Source organism: Terrapene carolina, unplaced genomic scaffold (genome assembly GCF_002925995.2).
Source record: "Terrapene carolina triunguis isolate 2854851 unplaced genomic scaffold, T_m_triunguis-2.0 Scaffold68, whole genome shotgun sequence".
Taxonomy (NCBI): domain Eukaryota; kingdom Metazoa; phylum Chordata; order Testudines; family Emydidae; genus Terrapene; species Terrapene triunguis.
Window position 1 is genome coordinate 59709460 of NW_020664419.1, and position 24398 is coordinate 59733857.

General features: G+C 38.4%; 1 protein-coding gene across 3 annotated transcripts in view; it reads left to right on the forward strand.

Annotated features, from left to right (window-relative positions):
* The window catches only part of RAB3IP (RAB3A interacting protein), a 54297-nt gene extending 31853 nt beyond the window's left edge, over positions 1-22444 (forward strand). For 2 of the 3 annotated variants that reach the window (XM_026648796.2, XM_026648797.2), the window contains 7 exons: positions 1266-1343; positions 1754-1957; positions 5491-5619; positions 13418-13530; positions 15794-15893; positions 15995-16064; positions 22109-22444. In XM_026648796.2, coding sequence (XP_026504581.1) covers positions 1266-1343; positions 1754-1957; positions 5491-5619; positions 13418-13530; positions 15794-15893; positions 15995-16064; positions 22109-22191 — 777 coding nt within the window. In that variant the 3' untranslated portion in view covers positions 22192-22444. Of the gene's footprint in view, positions 1-599; positions 627-1265; positions 1344-1753; positions 1958-5490; positions 5620-13417; positions 13531-15793; positions 15894-15994; positions 16065-22108 lie in introns of those variants that run through there. The other variant, XM_026648799.1, reaches the window with a different exon arrangement.
* Positions 22445-24398: the final 1954 nt, after the last annotated feature.

Genomic DNA, 24398 nt, shown 5'->3' on the forward strand with positions numbered 1-24398 from the left:
GTCGACCCCTGCCTTAGCATATCCCAGTGCAGGATCCAGGATTTATTTTGTATAGTTGGGTGTGTGTTTTACATCCCAAATACTTAAATTGTAATAATATGACACACTTTGTTTTGTGAGATGCATCCCTGCTTGGAAACTGCATGGTCAATGTTAAATGTACCTGTACAGATTGTATAAATGTGTGTGTTCTTATTCCTGCATGTATCTGTTGTGATTTAAGGTAATCTTATAAACCCATAATCTAGAACTCTCATGTAAGCCAAGGGGAGCTAAGTCATTCTTGCTTTAATGATTTATTATTTTTTCTTTTATTTATATAGCATCCAAAAATGTGCTAGGCGCTCTACAGATATAAGCTAGGTCCGTGTCCCAAATAATTTATAGTCTAAATCCTTTGTGTTGATTTCCCTTGACACCAGTCGGTCACAGCAGTTTACCCATGTGCAATAAGTTGCTGAATTAAGGCTTAAATAGAGGTATCATACAGACAAAACGATGGGAGGAGTAGAGGAGAAGGATGTGGGGTTTTTTGTTTTGTTTTTTTTTAACCTTAACCCCTTAGCTCTCTTCTGTTTCCCTTTATTAGCAGAATCTTGCTTCCTTACCTGGATTGTTTTTAACACGTTAGTATTTAAATTTTTAAAATGTAATTTATTAATCACTAGCCTAATATATTTTTGTTTGGTTTTTACATTGCCTATTTTCCTGTTTAATTTATTTTTACTGTTCAGTATTAGACTTCATATATTCATTCAATGAGCCTTCTTCATGCACAAATTAAGATTATTGAGGTTGGTTCTGCTGGCAAACAGGAGAGCAGAAGCAGGCTACTTTGAGTATGAAAGTGTGCCCATGTTACTTGTCTTGTTGCTGGTTCTCTTTCTCAAGAGAGGAAGGGGGTCTTCAGTTGGCAGCCACCAGAGCTTGATTGGAGTTTGGAGGTCCTGTCAGGTACAGTGCTAGGGGTTGGCTGCTAGGGATGTCAGTTGCCCAGTGTCTGTGATCAGGGCCAATGATATAGGGGCCCACTGATCCCCTTTGTTTTGCCATTACAGAAGTAATAGGTTTGTAGATATTTTGAGTTAATAACTATTTTATTTCAATTCCAAGAGACATCACAAATCTTACTCTTTTTATTTGTAACCTTCATGAAGAAATGGGGTATTATGTCATTTATTTTTAAAGGGTTTTTTTTCCCCTGGGTTTTGTGGGGTGGCTATTTTATGTGAAACATGTACACTACAAAAACATTTGTTTTATAGGAAGCACACAAAATGGTGAGAGAAGCTAATGTCAAACAAGCTACTGCAGAAAAACAATTAAAAGAAGCACAGGGAAAGGTGAGGTTTTTTTTCAAACTTATTTTCTGTGCATTTTATTATAGTGTTTAAATCCAGAATTGTTCATGGGTGAAAAATGTAAAGAGGATTCTCACTTGTGTAAACCTATGCTGCTAATTACTGAATTGTTCTGTGCCATCTACATATACTGTCGATAAATGCTTTTGGGCTTGGCATTGGATTTTTCCAGCATAATGTTGAATAGTTGGCAGTGGACACAGCAAAACAGCAGTGCTACTGCATATGGTGCTCTAAAGGTGTACATATTGCTGTTCTTTAGGCAAATCAAGACAATTACATTCAGTATCCATATTTGAAAAGTATCTAACAGTATTGCCAATTAACATTTATATCATGCCATAATGTGTGCCTAGGTGGCAAGTACTTAATTGTATTTTCTCATTTTCAAGATTGATGTCCTTCAGGCTGAAGTAGCAGCTTTAAAAACACTAGTACTGTCCACTTCACCAACATCACCAACTAAGGAGCTTCAGTCTAGTGGAAAAGCTCCATTTAAAAAAGGACATGCAAGAAACAAAAGTACAAGTAGTGCTATGGGAGGCAGTCATCAAGACCTCACCACAGTGCAGCCAATTGTGAAAGACTGCAAAGAGGTAACAGTTCAAAGATTGTGTTCTTTTTGGCTAGGGATGTTCATTAATGTTTACTGAATTAAAAACAATTTTATTTTCATTCCCTATAAAATTGTGTATGGTTATGCATGTGTTTGTAAAATCTTCGTGTAGCACTGATTGCTTTCAGAGATTTTTCTGTTAACTTCTGTTTCATCTTGGAGTTCCATATCAATAGCTGGTGAATTTCTGAATCTTCCTGTTTACCTTTAAATGCTTTCTTTGGGGAGAAGATTCTAAATATTTCAAATATTTAGAAAGATAGTTACCTCTGGTATTTTCTGCAAGAGTTTTTAAGACTGTCAGCTTTTTTGTTATACATTTGGAAAATGTACAAGACTTGGTTAATTTCAGGCCTTTCTGCACTATTGGTCATAGAACTGGGAACAGTCAGATTTACAGATGGTAAAGTCAAGCTATAACTCTGAAATCTAGTTAATCTAGAAAAAAAAGTTGAAAATGGTTTCCTACACCTGCTTCTTAATCTACTTGCCCATTTTAATTGTTTTGCAATTACATTAAAAATGTTTTTCTTTCCCCTGTTGCTGTGCAAGGGAAACAAACACAAAGGAAACGGACTGTATAGAGGAAATCAGGAAACTAATTATATACAAAATGCTGTTATTGCACCAGTATTTTTTTAAAGGGCTGTAATATAATTCTCTAATCTTTCATATATTCGTAATCTTAGGTGCTGTTTGTAAAAATGGAAAAAATATTCAAATAGAAGTGTAATTTAAATTGATTGGATCCCTTTTAAAATTTTGTTCCAGTATAATTCACTGCTGACCTGATGAGGGAAAGAGTGGGGATAGAAGAGAGTTACACATTCAGCACCTAGAAAGGAAACGAATAAGGCACTAAAAGTATAAAGCAGAAAGCCAAATAAAAAGGATCAAGTCAGGAGCAATAATGAGTGCTTTTCAAGTCAACCTGGTTTCTTTTAAATATTGGATGAGGAGGGAAACTGAGCAAAATACAAAAAATAAATGCAATGTAATGACTGTTAGATTTTTAAAATTTTGAGTAAACACATACAAAAATTATGCTTTTTTTTTTTTTTTTTTTTAAAAAGGTTTTTTTCCCCCCCTGTGTGTGACTCTTTAAGGTATTGATAAACTATTCATTTTCTCATGCCTGAGAATTTTTCTTTTGATTGAGGCTCCGGGGAATGTTTCTTTAGGGAACAGAATACACTTATTGGGTTTCATTTGCACAATGAGATTGGTGGATTAGCAACAAGGGTATTTACAACCTGGTTTAATTGAGATAGCTGACTTTGATTATATCTAGGTGAAAGTCAAGTGGATCTAATGGAAAATAAATTGGCCTGCCTAAATTTTGTGTTTTTTTTGTTTTTTTTTTTAATCGTTTATAGGAAATGGTAAAACGCTTAAAGATCAAGGAAACAAATGGATAGACTAGAATAGTATACAAGAGATTAATATACATAAACTAATCTTTTGAGTTTAGTCAATCAGGATTGTTCTAGTGTGAATTATTTTCCCTCTGCAGTGCCTCATTTACATAGAATATTTTAAAATAAGGTTTAAATTGAGGTTTAAAAATCATATTTACTTTCTAACAAGCATACTATAAAATCAGCATAATTAAATTCTCAGTTGGGTGTGTCTGCTTGTAGAATGTTACTTTCCTTTAGAACACCCACCCTATTCATTGTTTCTGAACTCTTCCTCACTCCATCTGACTAAAACAGCTTCTTCGCTTTCACAGTTCCTAATCGTGAGGTGGCCCAGAAAGTCCAGCACTGGGCTTCTTTTCTTTTTCTCTATTTCCAACTGTTCCTGTTTTCAGTCCCCTTCAAGTTTGTCAGTGAGGTTCTGTTTTCTTTTCTCAGTCCATAACTGTCATCTGCCATCCTAGATGGCCACATCTTCCCCATCTCTTATTTAAATAGCTTTCACCCTTCCTCACCTCACAATCCTCGATCCTCTTCAGCTTTCATGCTGTTGACCTACCAGTTCAACTCTTTACCTCCTGCTTCCCTCACACAGACCTCCTCATTTGACCTTTGACTGTGGATTAATTTACAGACAAAACCAAGACCATTCCCTAAATCTTCATTTATATTATGACAGTAGTGTGCAAGGGCCCTATGGAGGTAGGCACTACACCAACCTATAGGAAGACATGGTTCTGGCCCCAAAGAGTTTACAGTCTAATATGATGACACAAGTGAGTGTAACAAATAGTAGGAGGGAAAGGGGATGAGGGTAATGGTAATAAGGTCACAAAGTTAATTTGGCTAGCTAGTGACATCTTCATAACTTCAAATCTAAAGGGTTTTTTTTCTTTTCAAAGAGAAGTAAGTAGATGGACATCATCGGTCCTCATTGGAACTCTGTGTATCTATTTTAATTTCATTTTTCTGTAGGCATGTGTGGATCTTGAAGGGGATTGTGAGGAGAAGGTAGTAGCCTTGTGAATCAGTTCAGGAAGGGTATTCTGTGTGTTAGGGAAGACTGGTTTGTAGGACAAGTGGGTGATCCATCCTCAACATCGCATTTTTTTGTTTCGCTTCTGCTTCTGTCTCCTTTCTGTCTCTGCTGCTGCCTGTGTATAAAATACCATTCCAATCCCACTTCATCAATACACTATCTTTCTCATTCAGAGCTCTCATAAGCATGTGCTCCATCAGTCCCATCAAGAAGTGAATTAATAATAAAAACTACACCAATTCCCACCCTTTCCCCCAAACCCGATCAATTATTTCCCCCTCACGCTTTCCCCATGCACCTTGTCCCCCCGTCCCCCTCCCACAAATCAGCCACTGACATGATCTCATGTGGTTTGGCTCCATGCTCCAGTAATGCTATGTGGTACCTGTGAAATTATAGCATGAGATATGCTTAGCAAAGTGGGAGAATGGAGTTTTTGAACTTTGAAGGACCTCAAATGAAGAATAGCAACGAGTTTAAAATGAGAGGCTGAATTCTACTCTGACATTAAATTCTTTAGATATACAAAAGTATTTTTATTTACTTTGCTTTTAAATACAATATTAACACATCACTTAGGTTTGGGCTCCTTACAAAACTTTTCAAATTCAGAAAACAAGCAGTGGACAGACTGAAAGGATGTAACAGATGCACAAATGGAAAAGAATTAGTAACTTCTTCCAGTTAAACAGTTGCTCTTGTGTTGCCAAGGGTATCCTGACTTCAAGACTTCAGTGACTTGCCAGTTTCCTTTTTTAATATTTCAGTGTTCTAATACTGCAATAAGTTCAAAATACATGAAACAATACAACTTAAATTGCTTATTTTTGTATACTTAGGCAAAGTAGAGGTTTTAAAAAAAAAAAGTATGGTTAGTGTGCAGCTGCTGGAGCTTTAGAATAATGTGCAATAATGGTATTGGTTCTAATGCTTTTTGATTGAAATGCAGGTATTATAAACTGTTCAGTTGTAGCACAATTGCTGTAATCCATAAAATTTGTTACTAGATTATAACTTTTTTTGTTTAAAAAGTATCTTTCTGGGTTTGTTTGTTAGGCTGACTTATCTCTGTATAATGAATTCAGATCCTGGAAGGATGAGCCGACTATGGACAGAACATGCCCTTTCTTAGATAAAATCTATCAGGAAGATATCTTCCCATGTTTAACCTTCTCAAAAAGTGAGGTAATGTATTTATTCTGTCTAAATGTTGATGCTGTCTTTATGCAATATACATAGGTACTTATGGAATAGTTGTTTCCACATGTTTTACTCAGTACCTGAAGACTGTAAAAATTATTTCTTCACATAGTTACATATTATTTAGCTATTTGCCTCATTGTAAAAAAAAAAATGGCACTAGTCAAAATTAAGGGCTGAAGCCTAACTTAGAGTGGTGAGATGCTGAACAGCAGTGGTCACCAGCTGGTAGATCACGATCGACTGGTGGATCCTGGAGCCTCTGACAGTCAATCGCAATTGCTAAAAGTTAAACCGCGCAGCGGGGCTAAGGCAGGCTCCCTGCGGCGGCACGGCAGGGGATCTCTGCGCACTGCTTCTGTGTGCAGGCATTGCCCCTGCAGCTCCCATTAGCTGGGAATGGGGAACTGCGGCCAATGGGAGCTGTGGGGGCGGTGCCTGCAGAGAGGGTCAGCGTGCGGAGCCATTCCCCTGCCCCAGGCACTGCAGGGACGTGCTGGCCGCTTCTGGGAGCCTGCCTTAGCACTGCTGCACTGCCACCCAAGGTAAGCGCCTCCCAGCGGGAGCCCGCACCCTAGCCCTGAGCCCCCTCCTGGAGCCTGCACCCCAACCCCCAGTCCTGAGCCTCCTCCCAGAGCCAACACCCCAAACCCCCTCCTGCACCCCAAACCCCTGTCCCAGCCCTGAGGCAGAGCTGCCCAGAGTGGGGGTCAAGTGGGGCAATTTTCCCCGGGCCCTGCAGGGGCCCCCCAAGAATATAGTATTCTATAGTATTGCAACTTTTTTTATGGAGGAGGCCCCCGAAATTGCTTTGCCCTGGGCCCCCTGAATCCTCTGGGCAGCCCTGCCCTGAGGCCTCTCTCGGAGCTAGCACCCCATACCCCTTCCTGCATCCCAGCACTCTGCCCCAGCCTAGAGCCCCCTCCTGCACCCAAACTCCCTCCCAGAGCCACACCCCCTCCTGCACTCCAACCCGGTGAGAATGGGGGAAAGTGAGCAGCGGAGGGAGGGTTGATGGAGTAAGCAGGGTGGCGCCTCAGGGAAGGGGCGGGTTAGATCGTGGGTTGCACTTAAATTCAAAAAGTGATCTTGTGCGTAAAAAGGTTGGAGACCACTGTTGTTCAGATTCCCCCTTCCCTACCTCTGTCACTGTATCCAATACTAACTTTCCGTTCTCTTGCTATTCCAGATATGACTCTTTTTCAAGTAGAGACTCTCATTCTTCTCTCCCTCCTTCAAACTCTAGTGTCCTCAGGAGTTGGGGATTGTGTACTTCTCTTATCTTACCAGGGACCTTTTAGGAGGGACATAGTAAATGGACAATCTCTCTTATTTCTGCCTTTATGTAGATGGCCAGAAAGGCCACAACACCCTTTACTTAGCAGACACACGTCTTCTCCTCTCCTAGTCTATCAGAGCAGCAGATAAAGTCAGGCTTTGGAGCAGGCAACCAGGGCTGTGGTGCATTCTACTTTCTTTGAGGAGGGAAGCCTTAGAAAGGCTAAGCTCAGAGAAAGGTGAAAGAGTTGGGAATGTAATTCATTTTGGATTAAAACAGTTGAGAATTTCACCTTCATTGATTTTTTTTTTTTCCTGCATTTTGAATTTTCATTTGTTGCTGTAAATATTTTCCTAGCCTGTTGTTTTGATCATGTCATCCCTCCACTGGCACCCTCTTCTGTATCATATCAAACCTAAGCTACTTGTCAGCACTTTCAAGGCCCTTCATGGCCTATCCCCACCCTATCTATTATCATTCACTACCAAACTGTTGATACATACCTCTGATTGGCCCATGATGCCAGCCTCCATAGCTCACTTGTTAAATTTTCAAACAAGCACTTTTGTGCTTTCTCCCATCCTGCCCCATATGCTTGGGTTGTGCTCCCCGTAAACGTGTGTAAAGCCATTTTACTGTTCTTGTTCAAATCATTCCTTAAAACGCTACACTATGGTGATGCCTATACTTGAAAATGGCTAGGTGAGGCTGCTGTTGTGCTGCCACAGCCTACCATGCTGACCAATATTGTCTTGTTTCCTTGTACTCTCCTGTTGGTTGGTCTGTATTCGTCTGTTATCTCCTGTCTTCTACCTAGTTTGCAAGCTCTTTGGCAAGGGACTGTCTTTTTTTGTGCTGTGTTTGTACTGCACCTCACACAGTGGGGGCCTGGTCCATGACTTGGGCTCCTAGGCACTACGATAATTTAAATAAGTAGAGAAGTTACCTTTTTTATCATGCAAACCGTTTTTATTTTTCATCCACCAGATAATCTGTGTAGAACTGATAGCATGCTCCTCGCTTCTGTCAAACTGGGCTTTGCTGATCATGACCAGATATATTTTCTCGATGCCTTTTCTCCGGTTTCTACCTATTTAACTTATTCCATCTAGAAGCCCCTTATACATAAGAACATAAGAATGGCCATACTGGGTCAGACCAAAGGTCCATCTAGCCCAGTATCCTGTCTACCGACAGTGGCCAATGCCAGATGCCCCAGAGGGAGTGAATCTAACAGGTAATGATCAAGTGATCTTTCTCCTGCCATCCATCTCCACCCTCTGACAAACATTCTAGGGACACCATTCTTTACCCATCGTGGCTAATAGCCATTAATGGACTTAACCTCCATGAATTTATCCAGTTCTCTTTTAATCACTGTTATAGTCCTAGCCTTCACAACCTCCTCAGGTAAGGAGTTCAACAAATTGACTGTGCGCTGTGTGAAGAAGAACTTCTTTTTATTTGTTTTAAACCTGCTGCCTATTAATTTCATTTGGTGACCCCTAATTCTTGTATTATGGGAATAAGTAAATAACTTTTTCCTTATCTACTTTCTCCACATCACTCATAATCTCTCCTCATATGGGACCCTTTCCAAACCCCTAATCATTTTAGTTGCCCTTCTCTGAACCTTTTCTAGTGCCAGTTTATCTTTTTTGAGATGAGGAGACCACATCTGTACGCAGTATTCAAGATGTGGGCGTACCATCGATTTATATAAGGGCAATAATATATTCTCCGTCTTATTCTCTATCCCCTTTTTAATGATTCCTAACATCCTGTTTGCTTTTTTCACTGCCTCTGCACACTGCGTGGACATCTTCAGAGAACTATCCACGATGACTCCAAGATCTTTTTCCTGATTTGTTGTAGCTAAATTAGCCCCCATCATATTGTATGTATAGTTGGGGTTATTTTTTTCAATGTGCATTACTTTACATTTATCCACATTAAATTTCATTTGCCATTTTGTTGCCCAATCACTTAGTTTTGTGAGATCTTTTTGAAGTTCTTCACAGTCTGCTTTGGTCTTAACTATCCTGAGCAGTTTAGTATCATCTGCAAACTTTGCCACCTCACTTTTTACCCCTTTCTCCAGATCATTTATGAATAAGTTGAATAGGATTGGTCCTAGGACTGACCCTTGGGGAACACCACTCTCCATTCTGAGAATTTACCATTAATTCCTACCCTTTGTTCCCTGTCTTTTAACCAGTTCTCAGTCCATGAAAGGACCTTCCCTTTTATCCCATGACAACTTAATTTATGTAAGAGCCTTTGGTGAGGGACCTTGTCAAAGGCTTTCTGGAAATCTAAGTACACTATGTCCACTGGATCCTCCTTGTCCACATGTTTGTTGACCCCTTCAAAGAACTCTAATAGATTAGTAAGACACGATTTCCCTTTAGAGAAACCATGTTGACTTTTGCCCAACAATTTATGTTCTTCTATGTGTCTGACAATTTTATTCTTTACTATTGTTTCAACTGATTTGCCCGGTACTGATGTTAGACTTACCGGTCTGTAATTGCCGGGATCACCTCTAGAGCCCTTTTTAAATATTGGCGTTACATTAGCTATCTTCCAGTCGTTGGGTACAGAAGCCGATTTAAAGGACAGGTTACAAACCCTAGTTAATAGTTCGCAATTTCACATTTGAGTTCTTTCAGAACTCTTGGGTGAATGCCATCTGGTCCTGGTGACTTGTTAATGTTAAGTTTATCAATTAATTCCAAAACCACCTCTAGTGACACTTCAACCTGTGACAGTTCCTCAGATTTGTCACCTGCAAAAGCCGGCTCAGGTTTGGGAATCTCCCTAACATCCTCAGCCGTGAAGACTGAAGCAAAGAATTCGTTTAGTTTCTCCGCAATGACTTTATCGTCTTTAAGCGCTCCTTTTCTATCTTGATCATCGAGGGGCCCCACTGGTTGTTTAGCAGGCTTCCTGCTTCTGATGTACTTAAAAAACATTTTATTACCTTTTGAGTTTTTGGCTAGCCGTTCTTCAAACTCCTCTTTGGCTTTTCTTATTACATTTTTACACTTAATTTGGCAGTGTTTATGCTCCTTTCTATTTACCTTGCTAGGATTTGACTTCCACTTTTTAAAGGAAGTCTTTTTATCTCTTACTGCTTCTTTTACATGGTTGTTAAGCCACGGTGCCTCTTTTTTAGTTCTTTTCCTGTGTTTCTTAATTTGGGGTATACATTTAAGTTAGGCCTCTATTATGGTGTCTTTAAAAAGCGCCCATGCAGCTTTCAGGGATTTCACTTTAGTCACTGTACCTTTTAATTTCTGTTTAACTAATCCCCTCATTTTTGCATAGTTCCCCTTTTTGAAATTAAATGCCACAGTGTTGGGCTGTTGAGATGTTCTTCCCACCGCAGGGATGTTAAATGTTGTTATATTATGGTCACTATTTCCAAGTGGTCCTGTTATAGTTACCTCTTGGACCAGCTCCTGTGCTCCACTCAGGACTAAATCTAGAGTTGCCTCTTCCCTTGTAGGTTCCCGTATCAGCTGCTCCAAGAAGCAGTCATTTAAAGTATCGAGAGATTTTGTCTCTGCATTTCGTCCTGAGGTGACATGTTCCCAGTAAATATGGGGATAATTGAAATCCCCCACTATTATTGAGTTCTTAATTTTGATAGCCTCTCTAATTTCCCTTAGCATTTCATCATCACTATCACTGTCCTGGTCAGGTGGTCGATAATAGATCCCTAATGTTATATTCTTATTAGAGCATGAAATTACTATCTATAGAGATTCTATGGAACATGTGGATTCACTTAAGATTTTTACTTCATTTGATTCTACATTTTCTTTCACATATAGTGCCACTCCCCCCTCTGCACGACCTGTTCTGTCCTTCCGATATATTTTGTACCCGGGAATGATTGTGTCCCATTGATTGTCCTCAGTCCACCAGGTTTCTGTGATACCTATTATATCAATATCCTCCTTTATCACGAGGCACTCTCGTTCACCCATCTTATTATTTAGACTTCTAGCATTTGTATACAAGCACTTTAGAAACTTGTCAATGTTTATTTGTCTGCCCTTTTCTGATGTGTCCGATTCTTTATGTGAATGTTTCTCGTCTGATCTGGCCCTTACATTATCCTCTTCCATCCTCTGCTCCTGACTAGAACCTAGAGAATCTCTATCAATAGACTCTCCTCTAAGAGAAGTCTCTGTCTGATCCACATGCTCCTCTGCAGCAGTCGGCTTTCCCCCATCTCCTAGTTTAAAAACTGTTTAATTAAAAATATTGTTAGTTGATTAACTGGACAAAGGAGACTGTACAAGGATAAAATATGCAATCCCTCCTGTCCCAAGCCTTTCCTATAAATTTTATAGAAAGATGGAGATACAAATAGTTCCAAATGAGCGTGGTGAGATCCAGAGTTTAAAAAAAAAAAAAAAAAAGTAAGAATTCTCATGTTTCAAGTAGGAGAGGTATTACTGTTTTGGAAATTTACATGTTGTACAGTGAAGACATGAAAGGGGACATTCATTTTGATTCCTATCCTCCTCCTCCCACCCAAAGAAAGAGAAACAATCTTTTACAGTAAATTGTAAATGAGATCAAGGCCTCGGGTGGGACAAAAGGGATGGAAAGCTGTTGTAGCCGGTAAGCAGCCAGTTGTGTATTTGCTGTCATGGGGAAATCTAAGGCTGGTTCTACACCACTCCTGGATCCCATCCCCAGGTTTGCCAGTGATGCTGTGGGGTCAGGAAGAGGTGTGGTTGGAGCATGCTACACTCCTAGGATCACTATCCACATGAGAGCTCATTACATACCTGCATTGTTTAGAGCAACCCAAAGAGTGTCCTAAGCTATGCTGGAGAAAGCACAGAACTGGCCATGGTCATTCCTTCTTTGTGAGTTTGCCCCGTCACCTGCACACAGCACTTACAGGGTACAGTCGAAGATTCAGCCCTAAGAGTAAAAGAAATTTATTCTTGGATCTTCCTAAAATACAAGAGGCAAGATTGAATCTTTTAAGCTTACAGAGATTCATTTGTTTGAAGAAGGTAAACATTGACAGCCTCTCCTGGCACAGTGCTAAATTTTCCTCCTTCATACAACAGTCTCATGCCTTCACTTGATTGGTGCATCACTCTATCATAATTCATCCAGTCCTCTTTCAAATGGCCCTTGGCACACAATCTGGGTAGCTATTTGCATATTGGTTCATTTGCAATCCATGTAGAGTAGCACATTAACTTCTTTCAGTACAATGTTTTATCTGTATGCTACAGTAGTTGGTATTTGCGTCTCTAATTTATATAAGTAGGCCATCTTACTGTTTTCCCCCTGTAGCCCTCTCATTCTGTTAATTGCTAATGTAGACTTAGATGTTGCCTGAAAAGGCCAGAATGCAGCTACTAACACTTGTCTGTGCATAAATTACACTGTACATAGAGTGACCAACTTTTATTTTCCTTTAAGTATAACCAGACTAACTGAATGTATAAACTAAATGCTAACTAGATTAAGTTGTGATGTCTGCTTATTTGATTAATTGAAAATTGCACATACTTGAATAGTTGATGTGTTATATAAATTCTTGCCTGTATAAAAATGCTGTGAATGTGAACTATTTTATTTCTTTCTCAAGGGAGGGGCAAACAAGGAATATTCTATTTAAACTAATTTAATACTGTATTCCGTGCGTTGATTTGTAAAATATCCAAAGCAGAATAACACTATATACACGGTAGCAAAGAACATTGGTACAGAGTAGTTCTAATAATACAATTAGGAGTTTAGTGGAAACCATTGAAGAATATCCCTTTAATGGACTATATTAGCCAAATAGAACTGTTGAGTCTATTTAAACAATCATGTGGGCTGAGATTGAGTTACATCCAGTTTAGTTAGCATATCTCCAATATATAAAAGCACTTTAAAACAATGAATCAGGAAAATGAGCTAGAGAAAGAGGTATTTTAATTTCTGCTTTATTATGTTTCCAGAGGAAAATATTATAACCAAGCTTACTTTGGCAACATTGATAATCTGTTGTTTTTTAGGTATTCTATAAATTAATCAGTTTTATTCCTTCCTGATAATCTTTTAAATAATAATTGGATTTAAAAAAACGTAAAGTCAATGTCCAGATAGTTGGACTGAAACACTCCTTGATTAAAAGCATGTTTGATTTCAGCTGAAGAAGAATAATTTCACTATTAATGTTTAAAAAGAAAACAAACTAGACTTTTTGGTTTTGTTGTTCTAAATGCAGTTACCTCACAGCTTGGAGTTCAGGGTTATTTGGAGAGGAGCCTGGGAGTTAGGACCTTTTGGTTTTATTTACATTGACATACAGGGCAAATTCTTAACCCATCTGTAATTCAGTTTATCTATCTGGGTAGTTGAATTTGCATGTTTAGACTTTGCTTTGATTAAATTATATTTATATACATGTAAACCTTATATTACTTGGATAATGCCAAACTACTTCTAATTACTTTCTTTGCTATCCTTTTGTAGTTGGCTTCAGCTGTTCTGGAGGCTGTTGAAAACAACACCCTGAGCATTGAACCAGTTGGCCTGCAACCTGTTCGATTTGTGAAAGCTTCTGCAGTTGAATGTGGGGGACCAAAGTATGTTAAACCAAATACTTTAGTCATATGAGAGGCACAGTATTTTTCATTTGGCATTTGAATGGTTGTTGTGTTTGATGGAACTGTTGTAATTGTTACATGACCCTAGTAAATTGGATATATCTTAACCTTTTGTTTATGGCCTCTGCATCTGGAATATTAGAATGCTATGCTGAACTTTGTTAGGGGAAAATAAATGAGGACAGGGACCATCTTTTTGTTCTGTTTGTACAACACCTAACATAATGGTGCCCTGGTCCATGATTAAGTTTCCTAGGTACTATGGTGGTGGTACTAATAATCACACATGTAAAACACAGGCAGAATAGCACTGCAGGAAAAGCCTATAATAGGAATTTAAGAATCTTTTGGTACTTCACTTAAGTAAGACACATAAGGAAGTGTAATATTTAATTCATTAAATGATCCAGTCCTTGACTTAAGGCTTCAATTTTCTCTGCTGCTCTTTTGTGTTCTAAAGCACCATCTACACTTAAACAAAAATAAACCCTCACAAGGACTCTTTCCTGAAGAGTGTTTGATCTAACATCAGATAGGTACGTTACATGCAATAAGTTAAATTGCAAGAGCCTGTGAATGTGAACACCGTGACCCCCCCTGCAACTCCCTTTTGGGTTAGGACCCTCAATTTGAGAAACACTGGTCTCCCACATGAAATCTGTGTAGTATAGGGTAAAAGCACACAAAAGACCAGATTTCACAGCGGGAGACCAGATTTCACAGTCTGACGCGTTTCTCATGACCGTTCATTTAAAACTAATAAACAGAGCCCTAACATTAATTGTAGTGAACGCTCTTCTCTGTCATGTGACGTGATGTGTTTTATCACCATCACAGGCTATCTCCTATTTCCATCAATGGGATACATGTCAGAGTGGTTTATCTTTGTTCTCAAGCATTGGTTTGAGCTTCTACATTATTTTTAGCATATTAAAAGGACTTGTATAACCATAAGAACATAGCAGGAGAAATTTTCTAGCTTTTGAAGTCTTTCCTCCTCTCCCTAAAAGCTTTGCCAAAATTGAGATGAGCTAGTCTGATGAACACTGAATGTATACTTTTTAGATAAACACAACAGAATATTTTAGCTATTGTGCTTTTAGTTGCTTTTGTTTCATTTTTGAAAAGAGTGTGGTTCTTTTACTTCCTGATTTTGGATAATGTAGAATGGAAGGGAGAAGAGCAAAAAACTTCTCAAGTCCACTACTCACCTTGCCATAGGAGCCTAATTTACCTGTGAGATGTGCAGTTACTATGCTGGTGGATGCTACAGAAAAACCTAAACCTTTTTTCTAGTTATATATATATATTAAGCTTTTATTGTAGCAACAGTTTTTTCCATCAGATAAAGCTGAAGATGAATTATTCCAAATTGTAAATACCCCCTTTTCTGCTGCTAAGGAATGTAGGTGAAACTCCCTTTAAACTTAGTGCCTTCCCTTAATTGTTTAGCTGGATCACCATTGGCTAACATGACCCTTCCCCTGGGACTCAATGTTTTATATCTGCCAGCATGCTTATATTCAGATGCACTCAAACAGTGGGCAGGGGAGGAGGAATGAACCTGTAATTTGACCCTAGTTTTTTATAGGGCAGCCCAAAACATTACTGTCAGGCTTTCACTTCAGTCCCTCTAGTCAGGATTTTTATAGTACCTTGAATACAAAGTGCAATATAAATTTAAGCATAAAAGCAAAATTGATCTTATAAAAATACATCTTACACAAATGTTTCAGGCTTGAGCAGTGTAACAACATAAAAGATCAGTGCTTTAGGACAAATAAATGTAATATCAAGCACAATTCTTTAACTGGTTTTTAAATAATTGACAATGCAAAATATAATAGCATATTCCACAGATGAGGAGCTCTATTGAACAAATCCTTAGCTCATTGTTTCAAGTTATATTCAGCCAACTTGAAATGTAGTGAATGAGGGAATATATGGCTAAGAATGATCAAGTTTGCTCAGCTTCTGCCTTAAGGGTCTTGAAGTTAAAATTAGTAAAATTTAATGGGGCGCGAATGTAAAAACAGAATAGTCATTGTAAACCATAATAGTTGACAACCTAGAATAGTAATTGCAAACTACAAATCAAGAGGCTAGAAGGGGAACTCAAGCAGCTATTACTACATATTTTTGTTTAAAACAACTAAAATACATCTTATGTCCTAAAACTTGCAAGCAATTGAGTTTCCAAAATGACATTTAAAGCAAAATAAGCAAATTTTATATTTTACAGGAAATGTGCACTCAGTGGACAAAGTAAATCATGCAAGCATAGAATCAAGTTAGGGGACTCAAGCAGCTATTACTATATTTCTCCTTTTTGCCGATACAGGGTAAGTATCTACCTTTATCTTGATTTCATTTTGAGCTCACATTGTGTTTCCATACAGATATGTAATACATGAGAATAACCTTTTATTTTCCATTTGTTTAGATCACTTCTGTGTGTAACTTCTTTACATACATTCGGTATATCCAACAAGGACTTGTAAAGCAGCAAGATGGTAAGTGAAGAACTGTAGTTTGGTACAGGTATAAATATTGCTGTTCATAAGTGGGTATTTGATATGTTTCAGACAATAGTGACATATTACAGAAAGGTCCTGTGCTGGTACCTGCATACTAGTCATTACATTTAGGTGTTCTCATACAGTATTTACATGAACAATGGTTGTTCTGAGCTTAGGATGTAAAAATATGCAAGAGAAGAAGATTGCAATCTCTTAGCCAAATGCAGATGGAAAATATGCTTTTAGCCGCTGCTATCAGGACATCATGAAGTGGTCTGCTTAGACCCCCCAGTTTACAATGTGAATGACAAACAATGGGTGAATTTTCCAGTAAAGGGAACCGATAATATTGCTGCCATTTCCTCAGGCTGTTTCCCCGAACTGCCAACTTCATTCTTGTCTGGACTGAGTTTTGGACAGCTAGCTCTCCATCCAAGCTCCTATCTAGGTTAGTAATTAGGAAAGCAGCTCATCTGAATTGTTCAGTTCAAGTAAAATGGATACATTAAACTTGCTATGAAGACACTGCAGCCCACAATTTAGATTTATAAAATTTTAGAGAGATATTTTGCAAACTTACTGCTTTTTGGAGTAGGCTTTGAGCTTCATTTTTTAAGTGCACTAACCTTGCAAAGTTTCATGGTTTGTTTTTTTTTCTTTTCTTTTTTTTAAGTCAGGAGGGACAGTTATGATTATCTAATCTGACTTGCATAGCATAGGTGTCACAAAATATCATCCAGCAACGCTTGCCTCCAGACCAATAATTTGATTTTATTAGAGCATATCCCTTACAACAGTGGTCCCCAAACTGTGTGGCGCGCCCCCCTAAGGGGACACGGAGGAACATTTTAGGGGTGTGTGGTGGGGCCTGGGCCAGCCTCCACAGGGGGTGGGGAGGGAGCTACACCCAACCCCGCTCTGCTCCCAGCCCCACTCCAGCCCCAGCCATGGCAACCAGCTCCCGGCCCCGACTGTGGGCCTGTTCTCGGCTGCCGGCTCCAACCGTGTCCCCATTCCCGGCCAACGCCCCAGCTGCAGTGCTGGCCCTGTTCCCGGCCCTGGTGCCTGACCGTGGCTCCCAGGAGTGTGCAGACCAAGTGGGGAGGGGCGCAGACAAAAAAAAGTTTGGGGACCACGGCCTTAGAAAGACATAGAGACTTTATTTAAACACGTCTGGTGATGGAGAATGTACTATATCCCTTAGTAAGTTCCAATGATTGATTATCCTCACTTAAAAATTTGCCCTCGCTGTTAAGTTTTGCTAACATGTTTGAGGCAAATGACTTTATTTTTTAATAAAGAAGTAAAATAATATTGTCACGGTTCAGGACTGTCTGCACCTTTGACCCCCCTCTGTCTCTGAGTGGACTCCTTCAGGAGATAGGTCTCTTGCCTTCCCTGCTCTCAGAGTGGAATCCTGCAATTCTCCTACCTTCAGACTTGTTTCTGGGGCACAGTATCAGCTGTGATTCCTCAGCAGCCTGAGTGAGTTTGAGACCTAGTGATCTTCCTTTTGAGAGCTATGACTAGTGTGAAAATACACAGAACAGCCTGTTCTAAACAAAGTACTGTTTAATCTTAACAGCAGGAATGAGGCATAACAAGAAAAAGGGTTTTCTAGACAAGTCTACATTCATCTGTCTTATCTAAAGCCTAAGTAGGCCTAGCTTATTCAGACACCCCTATCACTGCTCTGCACCCCTGCAGTCTCTGTCTCCCTCTCTCCTGAACTTCAGGGCCTCAAGGTTTGTAATCACTCCCAAATTCTTTGTTTCTCTTTCTCACTTGGAGTCTCCCAGAGGTTTCAAGCTGAAACCTTCCCCACCAGCCAGACTGCTGATCCCAGCATGGTGGAGGTAAAACTTGAGAGGAATTGACACCTGCATTGTCTTTTTAAATATCAGTGAATAGAGGGTTATCAGAAATGTTTGTCTGCTTTCCTGTCTAGGTACAAACTAACTCATACCTAAATTAATCCTTAGTAATCATATAGCAAACACAATAACAATCAGATCCATATACGGAATGTATAATAATCATAAAATATTACAGGCAGCTCCCACATCCGTCACAATCCATTAATTTTCTTTATCAGAGTAAACTCTGCCTTGTGCTTCAGCTGCTAAATGTTCATAGCTAATAATATAGATGCTTTTCAAGAAATTCCCATAATTGCTTGTTTCCATTCTTATCTCTAGAACTTCAGTAATGTTGATTGCCCCTTCAGTATATTGGCAACAATGTGTTGGATGTGTAAGTTGTGTCACTTCTTGTTTACCATGTCACTTGAAAGTGAGAACAGGTGTTCTCGTGGCACCGTTGTAGCCGGCGTCGCAAGATATTTACGTGCCAGATGCGCTAAAGATTCATATGTGCCTTCATTCTTCAACCACCATTCTTGGGGGCATGTGTCCATGCTGATGATGGCTTCTGCTCAATAACAATTCAAAGCAGTGTGGACCAACACATGCTCATTTTCATTATCTGAGTCAGATGCCACCAGCAGAAGGTTGATTTTCTTTTTTGGTGGTTCAGGTTCTGTAGTTTCTGCATCAGAGTGTTGCTCTTTTAAGACTTCTGAGAGCATGCTCCACACCTCATCCCTCAGATTTTGGAAGGGATTTTATTTTCTTAAACCTTGGGTTGAGTGCTGTAGTTATCTTTAGAAATCTCACATTGTTACCTTCTTTGCGTTTTGTGAAATCTGCGGTGAAAGTGTTCTTAAAATGAACATCATGTGCTGGGTCATCATCCGAGACTGCTATAACATGAAATATATGGCAGAATGTGGGTAAAACAGAGCAGGGGACATACAATTCTCCCCCAAGGAGTTCAGTCACAAATTTAATTAATGCATTACTTTTTCAACGAGTGTCATCAGCATGGAAGCATATTCTCTGGAATGGTGGCCGAAGCATGAAGGGACATACGAATGTTTAGCATATCTGGCATGTAAATACCTTGCAATGCCTGCTACAAAAGTGCCATGCAAATGCCTGTTCTCACTTTCTGGCAACATTGTAAATAAGAAGAGGGCAGCATTATCTCCTGTAAATGTAAACAAACTTGTTTGTCTTAACGATTGGCTGAACAGGAAGTAAGACTGAGTGGACTTGTAGGCTCTGAAGTTTTACATTGTTTTGTTTTTGAGTGCAGGTATGTAACAAAAAAAAATCTACATTTGTAAGCTGCACTTTCACAACAAAGTGATTGCACTACAGTACTTGTATGAGGTGAATTGAAAAATACTATTTCTTTTGTTTATTATTTTTACAGTGCAGATATTTGTAATAAAAAATATGCACTTTGATTTCAATGACAACACAGAATATAATATATATGAAAATATAGAAAAACATCCAAAAAATGTAATAAATTTCAATTGGCATTCTATTGTTTAACCGTGCAATTAAAACTGCAATAAATCATGATTAATTTTTTAAATCGTGATACATTTTTTGAGTTAATCGCATGAGTTAACGGCGTTTAATCAACAGCCCTAGTAAATTTTACATGAAGACAACCTACCTCTGAGGCTATGGCTACACTAGAGAGCTTACAGCAGTGTTGCTGTAAGCTCTCTAGTGTAGCCATTCTAAGCCAGTTGACTTAATTAATCCACCCTCAATCAGTGGCAGTAGTTATGCTGGCAGTAGAAGAGCTACATAGTACTTTCTACACCGGTGCTTAGCGCAGTGTAACTTATGTCACTTGGGGGTGACTTATTCCCACCCCTTGTGACATAAGTTACACCAATGTAAGTGGTAGTGTAGACATAGCCTAAGTATTGAACAGGTTCAATGCAAATACATGTAATGCATATGTCACAGGTTTCTGCTAATAATAATTTAAGGAAATTGCAGGAAGTATACTTGGAAAATAATTGGCCTTAATTTTAAAGCAATTGAATTTAAGAGGAGGATATTGTTCTGCCCAAAAAAGCTTATATTTAGCCCAGTTTGTGATATAATGCTTGCCACAATACTGTGAAGATTAAAAGACTGAAAACTATTTGAAGGGGAAAGATTATAATAGATAACATTGGAAACATTTTCCTATTTACCTGAATTGTTAATATTTAACAATTCTCTGAACTCAGTATTTTGGCTTGATGTTTCAGCTACATTACACATTTAGGAAAAAATATTTTTTTATATAAATTGGACCTGTTGCTTTATGCAAATATTTTCTCAGATAATTTATACTATGAGTTAGGGGAATATAGGCTTTTATGGTGGTCATCCACATACTGTATTATATGCTTCTTTGAACTGATGCTATCTTCTTTTATTTTAGATAGAGCTATATCTTAGATTTCTTCAAGAATTTCTGAAAGATGATGGGGAAAACATTTTACTTAGTTTTTAGTCTTAATTTGAGCAATACCTTTTATATTTACTTAGTCAGAACTAAGCTTTCGTGGGTAAGAACCTCACTTCTTCAGATGCAAGTAAGAAGTGAGGTTCTTACCCACGAAAGCTTATGCTCTCAATACTTCTGTTAGTCTTAAAGGTGCCACAGGACCCTCTGTTGCTTTTTACAGATTCAGACTAACACGGCTACCCCTCTGATACTTAGTCAGAACTATGATCCTAAGGAAAATGATGATGTAACAGTGGTGTCTGTTGTTGTCTTATTTGTTTAATCATATAATTCATTATGATTATGATTTCTATTACAGTAGCATGTAGGAGCCCTAGTCATTTACTGTACCGTCTTGTGTTAGGGGCTATACAAACACAGAACAAAGACTCTCATTTGCTAACATTTTTCATACATAAAATCATACATTTTTGATGTTACTAGATTACTGTTTACATCCAATAGAACTGGTTGAAAAAGTGTGTGTGGGAGGGGAGAGGAAGTTACAGTTCAGTTTTCATTCCCACATTTTGAAAAGGAACACTTTTTCATTATCCAAAATCTTCTTCCCTTCTCTTTCTCCACCTTCCTTTTTTTTTCCATTTTGCCACTAAAAAAGATCCCCTCTTTCGGAAGAAATAGGAGAGATGGAAATTGATTAAACTGAAAAAAGCAGCTCAGTTTTTGTTCCACAATTTGTTTTTAAAGGGGGGGGGCAGCCCCCCACAATTTTAATGGAAATTTCTGATTTTAAAGGCCATTTTTAGTGTGAAGATATTTTCATATGGAAAACTTCAACTTTAACATCCAGTAAAGTGAGAGAGATAAGGTGGGTAGGATGATATCTTTTATTGAACCAACTTCTGTTGGTGGAAGAGGGAGACAAGCTTTTGAGCTACACAGAGCTCTTCTTCAGCTCTGTGTAGCTGGAAAGCTTGAGTGTCTCTCTTCCATCCATATGTGTCTCATATCCTGGGACCAACACCACTACAACAACATTGCAAACAATATTCAATAAAGTGACTAACAAATACATGTATGACTGCCAAACTTCCATGTTTTTATGATCTGGTTAGGTACAGAGATGTCAGCAAGGTTGCTATGAGACTTTGTTTTAAAACTGTTCATAAGGATTCCCCAGAAGGAAAACCATTTCTGGCAACAGGCACACCAGCAATCAAGGATGCAGAGGGGTTAATAGTTTAAGCCCTTTATGTGGGGATTCAAGGTTTCCTTAATGCATTAGTATTGCACATAATGGCAAGGCCTCTGGACTAAATATTTTAAATTCTTGCATTTTTTACATCTTAGCATTCCAAAGGTCACTTAAAAGAGCTCTAAAAATGCCTTGTTTTCAGGCTGTCAGGTCTCTCAGATCTGCAGTTATAAAGTGAATAGAAAGCCCACTCCTGACTGGGATGACTTCTGTCTGTTGAAGGGATGTTTTACGAAAAAAAATCGTGAAAAACATTGCATGTTCCTTTGCGCAAAATAAAAGGATGGGATTTTGAAATTGGTGAAATTAGCTTTGAAATCATACCACTTTGTATATTTTTTCTAAAGGTGAAATAATTGTTTGAATGAGGTAGCCTACATATCTCAGTTAAAAACCATGAATGAATGAGGATGGAGATTTTGTTTCAGTAACTTTTCTACGCTTTTTCTATTTTGTACAGCGGATCAGATGTTTTGGGAAGTTATGCAGCTGAGAAAAGAGATGTCATTGGCAAAACTTGGATATTACAAGGAAGAGCTCTAATTCTTTACAGTCTGGCGCATGCATGAACTTTGATATGGATAAACTCTAAAATGGCTGAAATTTTTTGTCACTTGATATTTATTTCCAACAAGTGGGTCCAAGATCTTTTCTCCTTTCTGCAAATTGCACTAAGTACTGTGATTGTTTTAAACTCTCCTATGCTGTGTATGCTTAGATATGATACTTCAGTTGAACAAAATGTGGCAAGTACTAGTTATTGTAATTTACAATTGAAAACAAAACCTCTGATTAAATAAATGTTAGATTGAAGATGTGTTTTTATTTTCTGTTCTGTATAGTTTATAATGCAGAATGCCATGTGAACCATCACCCCCCACCACCACCGTAGTCACTCTAAACTCTGTAATCTGTACGGTACTGACCTTTAGAAAAGAGTTGGTTTGAAGTACATCTCAGAATTTTTTGAATAGGTGGGAGTAAATGTCTCTCTTAAACACTTCTAACATTCCCATCACTGCAGTATCTGGGCACTTGATCATCAGTATAGAAGGAAATATCTAAGAGGATTTGGGGTTCTCTGAAATATTTTTTTAAATGTTGCCCTCTCCCTACATTTCTCATTTGTAGAGTTTAAGTCCAGAAAGGACCATTAGATCATTTGGTCTGACCTGGGAATAACAGGCCCTTAGATTTCACCCAGTTACCCCTTTTATTGAGCCAAGTAACTTGTTGATTAAATCCTAACTTGTATTTTTGCTAAAGCAAATCCTCCAGAAAGGCATCCAGTCTTGATATGAAGACATAATAGAGATGATGCTTTCTCTCCTACACTAAAGAGACCTTTACTACCCAGTATTTATTCCTTGAGAAGGTACTTAGCCACTGTAATCAAGTCACCTCTCAATATACTTTTTGATAAGCTAAACAGATTGACGTCTTTAAGTCTCCCACAGAAGGCATTTATTCCAGTCCTCAAATCATTTTTGTGGTTCTCTTCTGCATCCTCCTCATTTTTTTTAACCTCCTTTTAAAAACATGGACACCAGAACTGTATGCAGTATTCTATGATCAGTCTCCCCAATGCTATAGACAAAGATAAAATCAACTCCCTTCTACTCACTATTTCCCTTTTTATACATCCAAGGATCACATTACCCCTCTTTACCACTGCACTGGGAGCTCATATGTGTTCTTAAGACTAGTTGAGATGGAAAAACAATTGTACTGTGTAGTATTCTAATGGGGGATATGTTCAGGTAACTCACCTCTAAACTTTGGTGTACCAATTCTGCTCAAAGAGACAATGCTATGGTTATCAGTGTTAGATTTCTAATTTTTGTCCTACTCATAGCCACCTTCTGGTTATGCAGCCTTTCTTCCCACCCTGTCCTTCATTCTCTCTGCATTTATCTGTTTTCTTTTCCCTTACTTCTTTCCCCCCCTATATTAAGACCATCCAATCAGTAATTCTTTACACATCAGTTTCCGTCAACTGGCATTGCAGATGTAAATCATTTCTGCACTCCTTCTTAGATGGAAAATTAAGATTAGCAAATTTCTTTCTGTTAATCTCCTCACATGTAGAACTGCTTGCAAAGGGAAACTGAAGAAAGATGATCATGGCTCCTTAAGAAAAATGCTTCTTTGCTCAAGTGCCACTTTGCCTGCTTTTGCCAGCAGCAGACAGCTGATCAGGATGCATGGAACATGGCCAGCGCTGTATGGCAGACTTACCACACATAAGCACTTTGGGAAAAACAGTAGCTTGTCTTTGATCCTGACAGCAGCTCTTCATTTACAAATATCATAAGATTATTGGTGGGTAAATTGATTATCAAATTAAAATGTAGAGACAAAAAAGCTTATATTGTTGCTCTAATTATAATAAGCACTGAAGTAGTAAACAGATGTTTCATTTATTATTATGAAAGATTCCGAACATACATAGTTTCCAAGTGATTTAACCACTAAAGATATACTTGCAAAAGGTATCTAATTTTTGCACAAAAGTAAATCGAATGAGTTGCAAGATTTAATGGAATAAATGTGCATAACACAGTATTTCAGGAAGGGAGGGTGGCTGATGTAGTCATTCTAATAGTAAAATACCATTTTTCCCCAGTCACTCTCCATTGCCAGCAACATATTCATTGAAACCATTGGCAAAAGGATTTTTTAATATCCTACCACTCGTTCAGTGGTTTCCACTGTAGAAAGCTGGATGAATTTTAACATTCAATGTCAAA